The 16,422-nt window shown below is 44.1% G+C and overlaps 1 protein-coding gene across 2 annotated transcripts in view; it reads right to left on the bottom strand.

Annotated features, from left to right (window-relative positions):
* fat3a (FAT atypical cadherin 3a) overlaps positions 1 to 16,422 on the bottom strand; it is a 116,156-nt gene that overhangs the window by 43,702 nt on the left and 56,032 nt on the right. For both annotated transcript variants that reach the window (XM_085794711.1, XM_085794709.1), the window contains 9 exons: positions 15,168 to 15,980; positions 13,886 to 14,083; positions 12,827 to 13,199; positions 8,886 to 9,082; positions 7,360 to 7,513; positions 6,421 to 6,654; positions 3,494 to 3,886; positions 1,939 to 2,153; positions 634 to 771 (listed from right to left, as the gene is read on the bottom strand). In XM_085794711.1, coding sequence (XP_085650837.1) covers positions 634 to 771; positions 1,939 to 2,153; positions 3,494 to 3,886; positions 6,421 to 6,654; positions 7,360 to 7,513; positions 8,886 to 9,082; positions 12,827 to 13,199; positions 13,886 to 14,083; positions 15,168 to 15,980 — 2,715 coding nt within the window. The remainder of the gene's footprint in view (positions 1 to 633; positions 772 to 1,938; positions 2,154 to 3,493; positions 3,887 to 6,420; positions 6,655 to 7,359; positions 7,514 to 8,885; positions 9,083 to 12,826; positions 13,200 to 13,885; positions 14,084 to 15,167; positions 15,981 to 16,422) is intronic.

Raw genomic sequence — 16,422 nt, 5'->3', positions numbered from 1 at the left:
CATTTTAGCCCATCTTTTTCTTATTTTATTGTCACATCACATCCTGGTCATCCTCTGTTTGAGCTGCAGATAGAAGATACTCTTAAAGCAAAAACAAACAGATTAAAGAACAGTTTTTACCCAAGAGCCGTTGCTGCCCTAAATGCCAAGTAAAATGTGCAGTATGGTGTGTGTATGTGTGTGGGAGTGGGATACATTTTTTTTTTTAGAGTTTTCAATTTATTGTTTTTAATTTATTGTCCATTGCTGCTGTATTTTTACTTTTGCACCTGGGATTGCGACCAATTTCGTTGTGCACAATAACAACAATAAAAGTCTATCTATCTGTCTATCTCATTCTATTTGTTTTTATACCCCCCTTTTTATTTATTTTTAACTGCATCCTGCACTCTGATTTGACTCCTCTGTTGGGTTCTTGTATTGCCATATGGTTTTATGGCATTTGTTACTTGTGTCTTCTATATTGTTTTGTGAAGCACTTTGTAAACTTGTGTTTTTAAAGGTGCTATATAAATAAAGTTATCATTATTATTATGGTAGCTGCTGTATACGTACAAACACATCTCAGATTCTTCGCTTACGAGAATGAGTCAGATTATGTGTGTGTGTGTGTGTGTGTGTGTGTGTCCTCACCGTCTCTCTGTCCAGCTGCTTGTTGACCTTGATGACGCCGCTCAGCGGGTCGATGAAGAACTGGTTGTCTCGGTCTCCGTTGACGATGGAGTAGAGGATGTCTCCGTTCATCTGACTGTCCACGTCCTCCGCTACCAGCTGCACACACACACACACACACACACACACACACACACACAGTAACACAACACACACACAGCAGGTTACAGTGTTTGGTTCTCAGTCGGTTTCATGAGTCGTTAATAAACTGAACTGATCTGTTATTCACTCCACAAAAACTCAAAAATCTTTCCAAGAATATTTGTCTTATTTCTAGTCAAAACAAATCTCATTCTACTTAAAATCAGACTCATCACATTAAAAGCAGCTTGTTTTTAGACACTTTTTACTTCTTTCAAGCAGATTTTCACTTGAAATAAGTAGAAAAATCTGATAGTGGAGCAAGTTTTTCTTTCTTATTACAAGCACTGAAACTGGCTGATTTTTCTACTTATTCCAAGTAAAAATTAGTTTGAAACTAGAAAAAGAAGCATTTCCTGCAGAAAATGTGTGTGAATGCTGAAAGCAGCTGAACGCTGTTGCTGAGTTAGCTGAAGAAACTGCTTAGGCAATGTTGAAAAGGCTAAAGCTAAAACATAAAACTTGAAAACTGAGAGACGAATGTCTTTCTATGGATGAAAGAAAGAAAGAAAGAAAGAAAGAAAGAAAGAAAGAAAGAAAGAAAGAAAGAAAGAAAGAAATGGGGTAGAAACAAAGAAAGAAGAAAGGCAGTAAAAAGAAAGAGAAAGGGGTAGAAAGAAAGAAAGAAAGAAAGAGAGAGGGGGGGATGATAGATAGAAAGAGGTAGATGGATAGAGAAAGAGAGGGAAAGGAAGAAAGAAGTTACTGTAAAATACAGATGAAGGATAGAGAAAGAAAGAAAGAAAGAAAGAAAGAAAGAAAGAAAAAGAGAGAAAAAAGAGACAGAGGGTTTGAAAGAGATAGATAGATAGATAGATAGATAGATAGATAGATAGATAGATAGATAGATAGATAGATAGATAGATAGATAGATAGATAGATAGATAGATAGATAGATAGATAGATAGATAGGAAGTTTTTCTTTCTTATTACAAACACAAAAAACTTGCTTTCACTGGCAGATTTTTCTACTTATTTCAAGTGAAAATTAGTTTGAAACAAGTGAAAATGATCTAAAAACAAGTTCATTTTTAGGTGATGAGTCTTATTTTAAGTGGAAAGAGATTAGTTTTGACTAGAAATGAGACATTTTGTCGGCGTTCAGGGAATCGAACCTGGACCCACCTGCACCACGGACTCTCCGATGGTGGCGTCCTCGGACACCACGGCGCTGTAGACGTCTCGGCTGAACATGGGCGCGTTGTCGTTGACGTCGGTCAGGTTGATGTTGACGGTGGTGACGGCGCTGAGCGGCGGCGTTCCCCCGTCACGAGCCTCCACCGTCAGGAAGTAGTCCCGGCACGACTCGTAGTCCAGCTGCTGGGCCACCACGATCGCTCCTATGAGGTCACAGTGATGTCACAGTGATGTCATAGAGATGTCATAGTGATGTCATAGAGATGTCATAGAGGAGGAGGAGGAAGATTTTTTTTCATTTATCATTTATTGTTTATTTGTCGAGGACAGTGCACATTAATGGACAGTTTAACGCCGTGTCGTCTTGCAAAGCCTGCACTGCAAAAACTCTAAATCTTTCCAAGAATATTTGTCTTATTTCTTGTCCAAATGTCTCATTTCTAGTCAAAACTAATCTCTTTCCACTTAAAATAAGACTCATCACCTAAAAATGAACTTGTTTTTAGATCATTTTCACTTGTTTCAAACTAATTTTCACTTGAAATAAGTAGAAAAATCTGCCAGTGAAAGCAAGTTTTTGTGTTTGTAATAAGGAAGAAAAACTTGCTCCACTATCAGATTTTTCTACTTATTTCAAGTGGAAAATTGGCTTGAAAAAATTTAAAAAGTGTCTAAAAACAAGCTGCTTTTAATGTGATGAGTCTTATTTTAAGTGTAATTAGATTTTTTTTGACTAGAAATGACATTTTGACTAGAAATAAGACAAATATTCTTGGTAAGATTTTGAATTTTTGCAGTGTGGTTTATGCTTCTGCGGACCCCTACGTCGTAGCCTGACGTGCACCTGCCAATGCACCTGCCAATGCATGCCATGCAGCTAAACGCTGCATGGCATTGCTACCTGCACAAACATAATAGGATACAGAATGTTAGCAGCACTTGTAGCAGTAGAAAAACAGATAACAATCTGCATAAAAATGTGAGGATAGAGAATAATAGCAGCAATTAAAACAGTTAGAAAGCAGGTAACAACGCTGGGCAGCTAACCGCTGCCCAGCGTTGTTACCTGTGGAAAAATAAAGTGCATAAAGTATTAGCAGCAGAAATAAGAAATAAAAAGACAGGTAGTAGTATCTGCATAGGTACAGGAGAAGTGGGTGTTAGCAGCAGTTATAATTACATTGTTACAATTGTTCAGGTGACAATGCTAGACAGATAACCGCTGCCCAGCATTGCCACCTGAAAAAATAAAGTGCACAGAACGTTAGCAGCCGTTTTAACAATAGGAAATGAGAAGACAGATAATAATATCTGCATAAATATAAGAGAGGTAGTTACACATGAGGATGAGGATGAGGATAAAGATGAAGATGAAGATGAAGAAGAGGAAGATGAGGATGAAGCCTTCTCACCGGTGGCGGGGTGGATGCTGAACTTCCCAGACCGGATGATGAAGATGATGAAGATGATGAAGAGGAAGAGGAGGAAGAAGAAGAGGAGGAAGAAGAAGAGGAGGAAGAGGATGATGAGGATGAAGACTCACCAGTGCCGGGGTGGATGCTGAACTTCCCGTGCTGGTTCCCAGACCTGAAGCTGTAGGAGATCTCAGCGTTGGTGCCGATGTCCTTGCTGGCGGCGTGGACGCGCAGCACCTCGGTTCCCACGGCGACGTCCTCGGGCACCGTGGCCAGCTGGTCGCGGCGCTCGAACACGGGCGGGTTGTCGTTGACGTCCAGCACGGTGACGGTGACGTTGACCAGCGAGGCCAGCGGCCGCGGAGAGCCGCGGTCCGAGGCCCGCACCGCCACCGTGTAGGACGGCCGCACCTCGCGGTCCAGGACTCGCTCCAACGCCACCACGCCCGACGCCGCGTCGATGGAGAAGGAGCCGCCGGCCGAGTCCGCCAGGGAGTAGACCACCGAGCGGCCCGGACCCGCTGCAGGACCAGGACCAGGACCAGGACCAGGACCAGAGAGAGGAGAGAGGTCAAAGGGTTAAAGGTTAAAGGTCAGAAACAGGAGAAACTATACACGAATTCGGAGAACGTTTTGTGTATGCCGCCATCTTGCGGCGGCGCCATTGCTGCGGTGACATGTGTCAGTCATAGTAACCTGATTCTCTATGACAGCATCATAAATAGGCTGCATTTGTGATGTTTAGTTCCCCCCAGTAACTGATTAAGGTATCTTACATGAATACCAATATTCATTTAGTAATTAATCATTTGTTTGAGCGATTAGCAGGAAAGATTAGAGTAACAGGGAGATAAGAGACTGTATCATAAACGATATAACATACCGGTACGTTATGCGTGCTGACGTTAGCAAGCCAGCAGCGGGATATTTAATCATGTGGACAGGCTACATGAATAAAAACAACAACAACTTTTGCTTTGTTTTAGATATTCAAGAATATTTTATTGATCAGCCTCCGATGATCAGAAAAAACGTCAATTACAGGTCTCTGATTTATGGTCAAAATGACCTGAGCTCCGGATGGGTCGGACATATTTTACACCGGCTTTTAGACGACCATGATCACATCATATTGAAGGGATCAGTGAGACATTCACAGACTGTCCACACGATGTGAAGGTAACGGTGAGAAGGGAGGGTAGCCAGGTTGTACAGGTCAGCTGTGACTGCTGCTGCTGCTGCTGCTGCTGCTGCTGACACGCTGTACGTAACGTTACGGTCTAAACACGGACACTCCTCCTGAAATAAGGGGCTGTGTTTTGCTGATATTAGAGCAGTCGAGGACGGCACATGTCCTCCCAGCCTTCCTGGACATGTTCGCAGAAGAGAAAGGGAAGAGAAAAGGTCCACTTGCATTCAAATGCCCGCTTCGCGCACAGAGCCAACAGCTGCCTGACTGGGAGTTGTCACCGCAGTAATGGCGGCCGTTCGATTTCCGGTGACGTCGCCGAATCAGTGTATAGGAATACAACTAGTACTGGCCAATTCCAATTCTAATTGTCATCCCTACCTCTAGCCCTAGACCTTAAAGGAATAGTTCAACATGTAGTCAAATTGGCCCATCGCCATAATCCCTATAGTCGTAGCAGTAGGTTTGTTACCTTGAATTGACCCATGGCTAAGCCACGCCCCCAAACTCGATGAGCCAATCACAGTGCGCATAGCTAGCCCATACACTGGGACATTCTCTGCTTCCACGTCCATTGAAATGCATTGCAGTTAGTCAGTTTTCATTGGTTTTTATATGTTTTTTCTTGACATTTTAAGTTTAAAATGGTCAGACGGTGTTCATGGGGTACATGTAGCTCTGACACTAGGTATCCTGAGAGGCCACGGGGGGATTTTTTTTTACCTTTTCCCAAGCCACATCTCAACCGAGAGAAGTGTCTGCTCTGGATAAAGTTATGCAGTAGACCACAACACCAACTAAACCTGGATAAACTTAACAAGGATGTCTACATCTGTTCTCAGTTAAGTCAACAACGTATTTGAGGCAACATATTGTCAGAGATGTTTAGATGTTAGCATTAAGCTAGCGGACTTTATGCTTAGTTGTGATACTGGCTAACGAATAATGTAAAACTCCATAGACAGGCTAACAGAAATTAGCCCGTCGCTATCGGCGTTTCGTCACTATCGGCAGCCATAGCAGTAAAGCTAAGTGAAGTTTTGGTGACTTCCAGATGATATTTAATCTTTCTGTCTCCAAAAACCATCAATTGCCTCCTGTGAAATGTCTCTACGGTGACAGTTTGTCCCAGTGAGTGGAGGGGGCGGGGCTTAGCCAGAGGTCAATTGTTACATGTCATCAATGAGACCAGCATTTATCTCCTAGAAATAATGTAACCAGCCGGTGGTAAACCTCTAAAAACCTGCGGGTAAGTTAAAGCAGATAACAGCGGCACGGCCGTTTCGGCTAATGCTGCGTTCAAGGCAGGCTTTTGAAACCGTAAGTTACAGCTTCAAGTCACAACTACGACTTGGTAGCGTTCCAGGTAACCCGTAGCTCGTGTTTTTACCGTCCTGTTGTCTGTGAAAGTTCCCTATAACGGCCACTCGTAACTTCCGACCCGTGAACTCGTACCAGATCGAACTGGTATGACTTCACAGGAAGGAAAAACACAAAGTAGGAGTTTCCTTGAACGCACCATGAGTTAGCAGCCCCCGCCCTTGTCAGGCATCAATTGGTCCTCGTCCCTACGTCACCACATTCACGCGCATCCCTTGGCTGCACACACAGCCCTTCATGCCGTTCTCTCCCCTCATTGGATAACACTTGTATCCCACAAGGAAAATTTTCTCCTCGGGTTACAGCAGAGCAGAGTGACGGAGAGACTCGTGTTTAGGCTGAAATACTTCATGTAAGTGATTGCTGACGGAAAATAGGACTATTTAGGACTTATATTAACAAAAACATTCCACTGATATCTGCTTTAACTAGCGATGGTTTTCTCCCCCGGGATGAGGACGGGGGTTGGCCGGCCGGCCCCGGTACCTTGGTCGGGGTCGATGGCCTGGATGCGGGTCAGCAGGGCCTTGGTGGGCGTGTCCTCGTAGACGCTGGCCGTGTACCGGGGCAGCGTGAAGAGAGGAGGGTTGTCGTTGACGTCCGTCACCGTCAGTCGGATCTCGGCGCGGCACCACCGCCCACCGCCGTCCGTCGCCTGGGCAACCAGCCGGTAGGCGGGCGTGGTCTCATGGTCCAGCATCACAGACGACTTGAGCTCACCTGCACAGGAAGGACACGGGACACAAAGACAAACTCGTTGTTTAACCACAAGTTTCTGAACTTCACAATCAGTGCACCTCAAAAACAAGAATATTTGTCTTATTTCTTGTCAAAATGTCTCATTTCTAGTCAAAACTAATCTCTTTACACTTAAAATAAGACTCATCACCTAAAAATTAACTTGTTTTTAGATCATTTTCACTTGTTTCAAACTAATTTTCACTTGAAATAAGTAGAAAAAGTTTTTTGTGTTTGTAATAAGAAAGAAAAACTTGCTCCACTGTCAGATTTTTCTACTTATTCCAAGTGAAAATCTGCTTGAAAGAAGTAAAAAGTGTCTAAAAACAAGCTGCTTTTAATGTGATGAGTCTGATTTTAAGTAGAATGACATTTGTTTGTTTGTTTTTGTATCAATATTTTTGCAGTGAAGCCGCTTTTGCTCTTTGGGTGGAGTTGTACAGTCAAATAAGGACTTTTTATATAATTATAAATCAAGGTTATGACTTTGTAGACTTGGATTTTTTTATTGTTTTGAGGTAATGTGGGAGATTATCTTTGGATTACTTTGTTATATGTATTAAAGCAATATTATGTAGGCCTATGGATTATTGAAGTTTTTAACGGTATATTTGTGTTTTGTTCTTCTGTATTCATTGAGGACTTCTATCCTCTATCAGTTGTACTGTCATTAAACCGGGTCGGTACCTGAGTCGGGGTCCAGCAGGAAGTCCTGGGACCCGGGGCCGTGCAGCGAGAACTGGATCCAGGCGCTGACGCCCACGTCGGCGTCCGAGGCTCCGACCCTCAGCAGCACGCTGTGGACGGGGAGGTCCTCTGGTACGGAGGCCGAGTACACCGCCTGCACACACACACACACACACAGACACAGTTATGTTTCAGCTTTTTCCCTCCTAGGGATGAATAAAGTATTCCTCTACTCTCTACTCTACTCTAGCATTAGTCTTTTCAACATTGCTTTAGCAGTTTCTTCAACTAATTTAGCGTTGATTCAACAATTTCTTCAGCTCATTCAGCATTGCTTCAGCAACAGCGTTCAGCTGCTTTCAGCATTCACACGCATTTTCTGCAGGAAATGCTTCTTTTTCTAGTTTTATTTATTAATTAAACGCCACAATTATTTAATTGTAAAGGTTCCTAAATACTGTCACTTTCCAAAAAAGATTATGTCGGAACCATGTCGGCAGATCAGCGCAACTCACACGGAACGAAAAGTAAGTAAGTAAGTTTAATTTATATAGCACTTTTCATAGATAGAATCACAAAGTGCTTTACAACACAACAAGGATAAAATGCAATAAAATACAGTACAGAGATCACAACAAAATATACATAACAGCACAATTACAGGTAACTTTACAAAGTTACGCAACATTATGAACCATATATCTTGCTTTGTACCTCAGAGTCAAGGTAAATACACAGCGACTGGGTTAAATTATGTTAATGCTACTTTAGCTAACGTAACACAGAACTGGTAGGAATCTTAATGTTAGCGCCTCATTCATAAATCGTGAACCGTGAAACTGGTTTGACTTAAAGAAACATTTTATAGGTTTCGTCTACAGTTTACTATAGTAGGTAATTATACTATATTGACTGGGTTAAATAGAATTACATCACTAGAAAGAGATTAAAGGGATAGTTCACCCAAAATTCAAATGTCACTCATTATCTCCTCCCCCTCATGTCGACTAAGGGCTGAAATTGATTTGCACACAGGAAGAGCAGTGGACTGAGACACTGGGAGCTTCTGCCACAAACAAGCTTGAAATATAGACTTATTTAATTTTTTTCTGAACAATTTCTCATGTCGGGGCTTCAATACAAGAGGGACATTACATACGAGCAGCATGGAGGTATCTGGATGTTTTTTGGTGTGTCTTTTTGTTACGAAGACAGTTGGTATCCATTAGCAACCGTCATATGGACATGCACTGCTACGCCGAGACCCCCTATAACTCAGAGAAGCCACGGAGGACTCTGAAACTTCTCCCAGCCCTTAATAGTCCACATGAGGGGGAGGAGATCATGAGGGAAATTTCAACTTTGGGTGAACTATCCCTTTAAAATCATTGACTAAAACTAGAGGAAATAGTCGTGGGTTATTCTGACTAAAATAAACTAAAATACTCAGAGTTTCAGTCGACGGAAACTAGAGTTAAAACAACAACACTACTGGCGTCCTCTCAGTTGGCCCCGCCCCCTTTTACCTGGTCACAGGTGGGGCTGTTGTCGTTGGTGTCGATGACGGTGATCTCCACGGTTGCCTGGGAGACGAAGAGGCCGTCGCTGGCGGTGACGTTGATGGTGTAGAGGTTCCTCTCCTCGCGGTCCAGCGGTCCCTTCACGTACATCTTCCACTCGCCCTGGACCAGGCCCAGAGCAAACACACCGCGGTGGTTCCCTCCTGACACACACACACACAGAGAGACACACACACACACACACACACACACACAGACACACACACACACACACACACACACACACACACACACACACACACACACACAGACAGAGACACACAGAGAGAGACACACATTAGCTGTTTTGTGTCCCGATTCGATTTAAATTGCAATTCTGATTAAACAAGTATTGTGATTTTATATTTCAATTATTGTGATTTTCTGTCCTTAAACAAGAGCAGGTTGAACCAAACACTTGACAATACATCATAAGTCATATTTACAAAAAACAACACACACATCACATCAGTTTGTCTGTTGTGTTGGTTTGTTCACATAGATATCTGTGAACAAACCAACACAACAGGCCGGTTTGACTTTGTCGAGTGTAATGGCACAGAAAGAATACATGATCGTACAATAAAGATTGGTCGTCCCAAAAAAAAAAAATAATAATAATAATAATAAAAAATTAAAATAAAAAATAAAAAATCGAAAAAACTGTTAAAAATCGCCAGAAAAAAAATCGCGATTAAAGGTTGACTATGTAGAATTACAAGAAAAACAACAGAAAAAGAATTCCAGCAGTCGATTGCCAGACCGTTGCTAGGCAAAACGGGCCGTTGCTAGGGACTCCGCTCTGATCAGAGGACAGCAGAGGAGGAGGACTAAGCAGGATATTTACCTTATGTTTCATTTTTACCGTCATTAACAGCAGAATAAATGACTTGTAGCTTGTTACAGGGACAGTGGAGGCTCTCTGCCTTCCACACCGCTGCTGCTCAGAGCCTCAGAGCCTCCGCTGTCACTGCTCTCCTCAAGTTGGAAAAAAAAAAAAAAAAAAAGGAGCTCCGTGGCACCGAAAGTCCGCGACGATAAACGTGTTTATGACAGATAAGACTACACAAATACACCCATCCTAACAAGTATATGATAATCCATTGATCCACCGATTGATTATTAAAAAGGCTTGGTTGGAAACATGACCGGGAGGAGGCAGGAAAACAGCGGAGAACTGAGCCACATGTCGGCTACAGGCAGGTACGAATGGAAACACAACGTTGAGAGAAAGTCATTGTCGACCCCGTCAAAAATATTAAAAATAATAATTCAGACTAAAAAAAATGTTTTTATGGAAAAGCAATACTTTCATTCTGTACCCCTCTAAAGGCCCCATGGATGTATTATTTTTGAAAAAATATAGCTTTTAATAAATATTCTACATATTCAACCTTTAATATAAAAATAAAATAAAAATTAATATAAAAATCGATTTTTTGGCCCAGCCCTATTAGCTGTGTTGTAAATCTCCCCTATCATGGATGTAGTTCACTAACTATATAGTGTGTTCTCCATGTTGTAGTGTTGTTCGAATTCTCCGCAATTAATTTCATCCACTATGTAGTGGACGACAAAACACCCACAATGCACCGCAACACTGAGTGAACCAGCGATGTACACTACTACTGCCTTGTGCAGTGCACTAATTTGGACAGGTTAGTACCGTCTCAAATCAAACACTGCCGCTGCACACTGACCGGAAATGACTCCACAGCTTCTTCTTCTATTTTTTTAAATTCTGATTGCAACCATAGCAACCGGCCGTTGGAGCTCTGTCGCTATCGCCGACACTTGACAGCGCTTTTTGCCGATCAAAACGAGCTATTAAGTTGTGTTTTATTGTGTTAGTGTTGTTGTTGTGCTGTTATGAGTGTTTTTTAAAGACATGTATGTACGCCGGTGTCAAAGCAACCGCTGCCGTTTGAAAAGTAGTGACGTGTTTCTGCTACGTCACTAAGACGACGGCCGTTGAGGGAGGAAAGTGTCGAACGATCCACACTCAGTGTTCTGGCTGTTTGAGTGCACATAGCGCACTACATTTTCACACTGCTCAGTGTGAACGCACTGATGCACTCAAAATATTAAGTGTAAGTGCAGAAGTGCTCGATTTGGGACACACCACTGGAGCATCAGCTGACGCAACCACGGTCAGAAAATGACCGTCTGAATTCTCCTCTCGTCGTTCCCGTCGTTCCTACATCGTTACATGATGTAGTGGAGAGGGAGGGAGTGGATGAGTGGATGAGTGGGTGATTTACAACACATTGTTAGGTACAGGAGCTAAACTAAACAGAGAGCAGAGCTGCAGCACTGTAACACTGAGGAGGATGTGTGTGTGTGTGTGTGTGTGTGTGTGTGTGTGTGTGACCCAGTTAGCCGGACTGTGCAGCTCCTGCTCTCATCCATCAGAGACACAGAGCGACGACGGACGGAGGAGCAAAGACTGAGAGTCATCAACTCTGAGAGAGGAGGAGGAGGAGGAGGAGAGAGGAGGAGGAGGAGGAGAGAGGAGGAGGAAGGACAGAAAGGAGAGAGGAACAGAAAGGAGAGAGGAGCAGAAGAAAGGAGAGGAACAGAAAGGAGAGAGGAGCAGAGAGGAGGAACAGAGAGAAGAGAGGAGGAGAGAGGAGCAGCAGCCTCTGCCTCCAGTGAACATCAGCTGATCAGTCGTCGCTGCAGCATCAGTTGATGTTTCCTGATGTTCAGACAGATGTTGAGATGACGTCATGTCGTTAAAAAGAGTTCATTCATCGTTCTCTTCTCCTTCTGCCTCTGGAGAGCTGAAGTGTGTGAACGCCCCCCCGTCGGACGTTATGTTCGCGCCCCCCACCGGCCATCGAAGCTTCGATTTTGATCGCCATTTGCAACCGTCATATGGACATGCACTGCTACGCCGAGACCCCCTGTAACTCAGAGAAGCCACGGAGGACTCTGAAACTTCTCCCAGCCCTTACTGCCCTGCTAAGCCAGACCGCAGTAACAACGCCAAAATTCGAAATTGATTTTTTTGTGAAATTGAACTTGTCAATAAATGTTTTATCTTGTGTAAAATTTTCAGCGGTCAATGTTGCTCAGTTTTAGAGATATGAGGTATGAAAAATTGCAGTAACTACAAAATCACGCTCAAAACTGAGCCAAACTGCAGTAACTGCGCAGTTACTGCACTCTGCCTCTTTTCCCCTGTACTCCAGCTGTAGTTACTGCGCTCTATTACACACCGCTAGCCAGTTACGGTAGCTAGCTAACGTTAGCTTCGGCAGGTTAGCACAAGCACAGGGACCCGCTCCTGCCCGCTCCTCCCCGCTCCCCCAGTCTGTGGGGGAGAAAAAAAGACATTTCTCTGCTCTGATGCTTTGGTTGAGCTTAGGCCATGAAGAAAGAAGTTTGTTAAGTTTAGTAAAAAGACCAGGTAGAGGCTAGACAGCGCTAGAAGCATGCTGGAAAAAAACAACAACATTGTAGTTACTGCACTTTGCCTCAGAATTACCTGTCTATCTGTTTAAGGAAACCTGGCACCAGAGCGCAGTATCTGCTTTTTAGGGGTCAAAAATAAAATCTGTGGTCATATATTTAATTGCATGAATATTACTTCATGAAAACCTGTCAAATCTGTGTATTTTCACTAATCTACCTACAACACATTCGGAAGGGAAATCAAAAAAACTTTAAAGCCATTTTTCTCAGTTTCACTGTTCGCGTAGTTACTGCGGTCTGGCTTAGCAGGGCAGCTTAGTCCACATGAGGGGGAGGAGATCATGAGTGAAATTTCAATTTTGGGTGAACTATCCCTTTAAGAACTTTCTTATGAACTTCTTAATGTTAGATCTTTCTTAGGAACATATTGGTGAATCTCCCATGTGGATGTTGTTGTGCGGTGTGGATCTACTACGGCGGTTCTTTCTTACCGGTGATGTGGTAGCTGACTTGGCGGTTGACGGTGGAGCTGTCGTCGTCCCGGGTGTTGAGCACGGCCACCACCTCGCCCGGCGCGTCGCTCTCCCGCACCGAGCCGAAGTACTGCGGCTCCAGGAACCGGGGGGGGTTGTCGTTGACGTCGGACACCGCCACCGTCACCGTGGCGACGGCGGAGAGGGACAGCGCCTCCCCGAGGTCCGACGCCACCACGGTGAAGCTGTAGGACGGGTCGGCCTCGTGGTCCAGCTCCTTCCGCGTGGAGATCCAGCCCGTGTTGCTGTCGATGCTGAAGGCCCCGGCCAGCAGCAGCAGCGAGTCCGAGTCCCCCCCCGACTGGACCGGCACCCCCAGACTGTAGGTCACCTTTAAATCATGTTTAAATCATGTTAAACCATGTTTGTATTTATTATGTAGTTGGAGAATGCTGCCCTACAAGCCCCTGGAGGGGTTTTTTTGGCATTTCCCCTTCACATTTAGTCTACTTGCCAGCCCATAGGGCCCCATTGTGAACCCGGAAATGTTGAGTACCCCAAAGTTTTATGTTAGAAATAGATAGTATGGGTCCCCAGTATTCAGAAACTGCCGGATGCTAACTTATATATATTGGGCAATTAGCTTAACAGACATGATTAGCATACATTAGCATAATTGCCTATATGGGCAATATTTCAGCAAAATTGACTTGGCTGATCTGGGCAATATTGGAGTGGTTTTAGGGGTTATTGATGACGCTGAATCCATTTCTGACATTTTCAAAATTCAAAATGGCTGTCTAAACCGGAAGTGACCAGATTTTAACTGCCAGTGGGCCGATTTTGATGGATTTTAAGCCAAATCTTAAATTTGCCCAATATATATAAGTTAGCATCCGGCAGTTTCCTAATACTGGGGACCCATACTACATATTTCTAACATAAAACTTTGGGGCACTCAACATTTCCGGGTACTCATTGTTGGCAAGTAGACTAGCTAATTGTCTTGGATTTTATATGTTATATCTTTTTAAACTTTTGATATGTGAAAATAAACAAACAAACAAACAAACAAACCTGCCCGTTGGCGCCAGAGTCCGGGTCCAGCGCTTGGACCTGGATGACGGTGGTTCCGATGGGCATTCCCTCCATGACCGTGGCCTCGTAGGAGTTGGCTTCGAAGGCCGGTTTGTTGTCGTTCAGGTCCAACACTTTGACCTCGACGTCCACCGAGGTCACCGAGTCCAGTTTGGCCTGCTGGACCGTGGTCGTGACCTTGAAGTGAAGTAGGGATGTAAACAATTAATCGACTATTGATAAGAATTTAATCGATTAAATTAAATTAATTGCAATTAGTCGATCCTTTTCAATGGGAGTTTTACTGTGAAATGTAAACAAGCAAAGCCGACATAATGTAGCAGATCTCTGTGTAAACGTGTGCAGCTCTGCAGCACACAAGGGAGAGAGGGAGAGGAGGTGAAAAGAGACAACAACACTGTTGTTTATGACTACTGCAGCTGTGCACGTTTTGCGTAAGTGTATGTATGCGCATATGTCCGTATATGTATATGTACATATACATCTGTGTGTGAGAATGTGTGATAGTATGCATGTCATCTTGTTTCTTGCACATGCGTTGTTTTTGTTTCTGTCTCTGCTCTGTGAAGCACTTTGGACGACTGTCACAGGTTTTTTTAATTGTGCTATATAAATAAAAGTGAACTTGAACTTGATCACTGCCTGAGGAGTTAATGCAGCCTGAACGCAGCTCAAACCGACCCGGTGCCTCAGCACGGCGACACACCAGATCCACGCTGCTTTACAACGTAGCTACAGACCTGTCACAGTCACAGTCTCTCATCTCATCTCATTATGATAGGACTTCACCCTCAGAGCTCTGTCTTCAGACTGTCCTGACCTGTCCCTGAACATCACACAGGGACAACATGGAGCTGCCTGTGTGAGTTTTATTAATGTTTACATCAGGCTGAGTTGAACAAATCAGTTCATGCTACTGTGATTTAAGTAGCCTAGTTAAATACTACAGTAATCATAGTGTAGTGGCAGGAAAGACCATTAAATCTGTAGATATTGTGTTGATCAAGAACAAGTTCAACTTAAAGTCAGAGGAAAAATGTTTAGGGTGTTTTTACTGTTCCTAAATATAAAAATGGGTCACATTGGACCCTCAACATTATTTAAAGGTTAAATAACATGTTACTTAAACATTTTTCATTGTGCTGTGTAAAGTCCTATAAGGAATGTTGAGCTTAAATTTAGGTAGGAAAATCGCTGCTTATCAATTAATAAGGTCTATCAACTATCGATTAATGAATTACTCGATAATTTGCATCCCTACCTTGAAGTGGTACGATCGGATCACCTCGTGGTCCAGAGGTTTGTCCAGCTTGATCACACCCGAGTCCTTATCCACCACGAACACCCGGTCCTGGTTGTTGTCTCCGGTCTCTCCGTTCACCAGGGCGAAGGTGGCGGAGAGAGGCGAGGCGTGTCCGGCGGGGGCGTTGAGGCGCACCGTGCCTACGGCGGACCCGATGGGCGTGTCCTCGGGCATGCTGAACAAGTACTGGTGCTGGCTGAAGGAGGGAATGAAGGCCTCGGGAGAGAGGACGTGGATGTAGACGGACACCAGAGAGTGTCGCACCGGACTCCCTCCGTCCACGGCCTTCACGAAGAAGGACAAGACGGAGTTCCTCAAGTGGCTGAAGCTGCCTTTGGTCACCATCCAGCCGTTGTCCGGATCGATCTCCAAGATGTCCACCACGGGGACATGGGCCTCGCTGTAGAGAGAGTACGTCACCTTAGCGTTGGCCCCGTCGTCGGGGTCGTAGGCCTGAATCTGAGTCACCAGAAAGCCTTTGGCCACGTCGGACTTGACGGACGCTCGGTACTCTGTGGCGTGGAAGTGAGGGACGTTGTCGTTCTCGTCCAACAGAGCGAGCTGCACCGTGCAGTAAGATCCACGTCCGCCCGAGTCCTGGGCCGCCACGGTCAGGACCATGTCTTTGTTGGCCGGGTCTTCGCGGTCGAGCTTTTCCAGAGTGGTGATCTGACCGCTGGAGTCGATGCTGAACTGGTCTTTTCCCACGTCGTTGACAAAGGAATACGTGATGTGACCGTAGGTTCCCGGGTCTGCGTCCGTTGCCTTCACCTGGAATACAAACACAAACGGTGAGTGATTGCTAAAGCACCTTACACACATGCAGAAGCGTGCACTAAGAATACTGCATAATGTGGGGTACTATGAACATACCAATGTATGGTTTTTAAAATCAAGAGCATTGAAATTTAGAGATCTAGTGGACTGCAAAACTGCTCAATTTTTGTATAAAGCAAAGCACAATCTACTTCCAGGAAAAATCCAAAACATGTTTGTGGAAAGAGAGGGAGGGTACAACCTAAGACGGAGAGGGAAGTTAAAGCAACCTTTTGCTCGTACCACGTTGAAAAGTCTGTGCATATCTGTCTGTGGAGTGAAACTTTGGAACAGCTTACCAGAAGATATTAAAGATAGTAAAAATGTTGCCCATTTAAAAACAATGTTTAAAAATAATATTTTTGAAAAGTACAAAATTGAAAATGTTGAGAGCAAC

The sequence above is a fragment of the Trachurus japonicus genome, chromosome 13, assembly GCF_045865225.1.
Source record: "Trachurus japonicus isolate A0001 chromosome 13, Traja_1.0".
NCBI classification, from domain to species: domain Eukaryota; kingdom Metazoa; phylum Chordata; class Actinopteri; order Carangiformes; family Carangidae; genus Trachurus; species Trachurus japonicus.
This window is presented reverse-complemented; position numbering and strand designations above follow the sequence as displayed.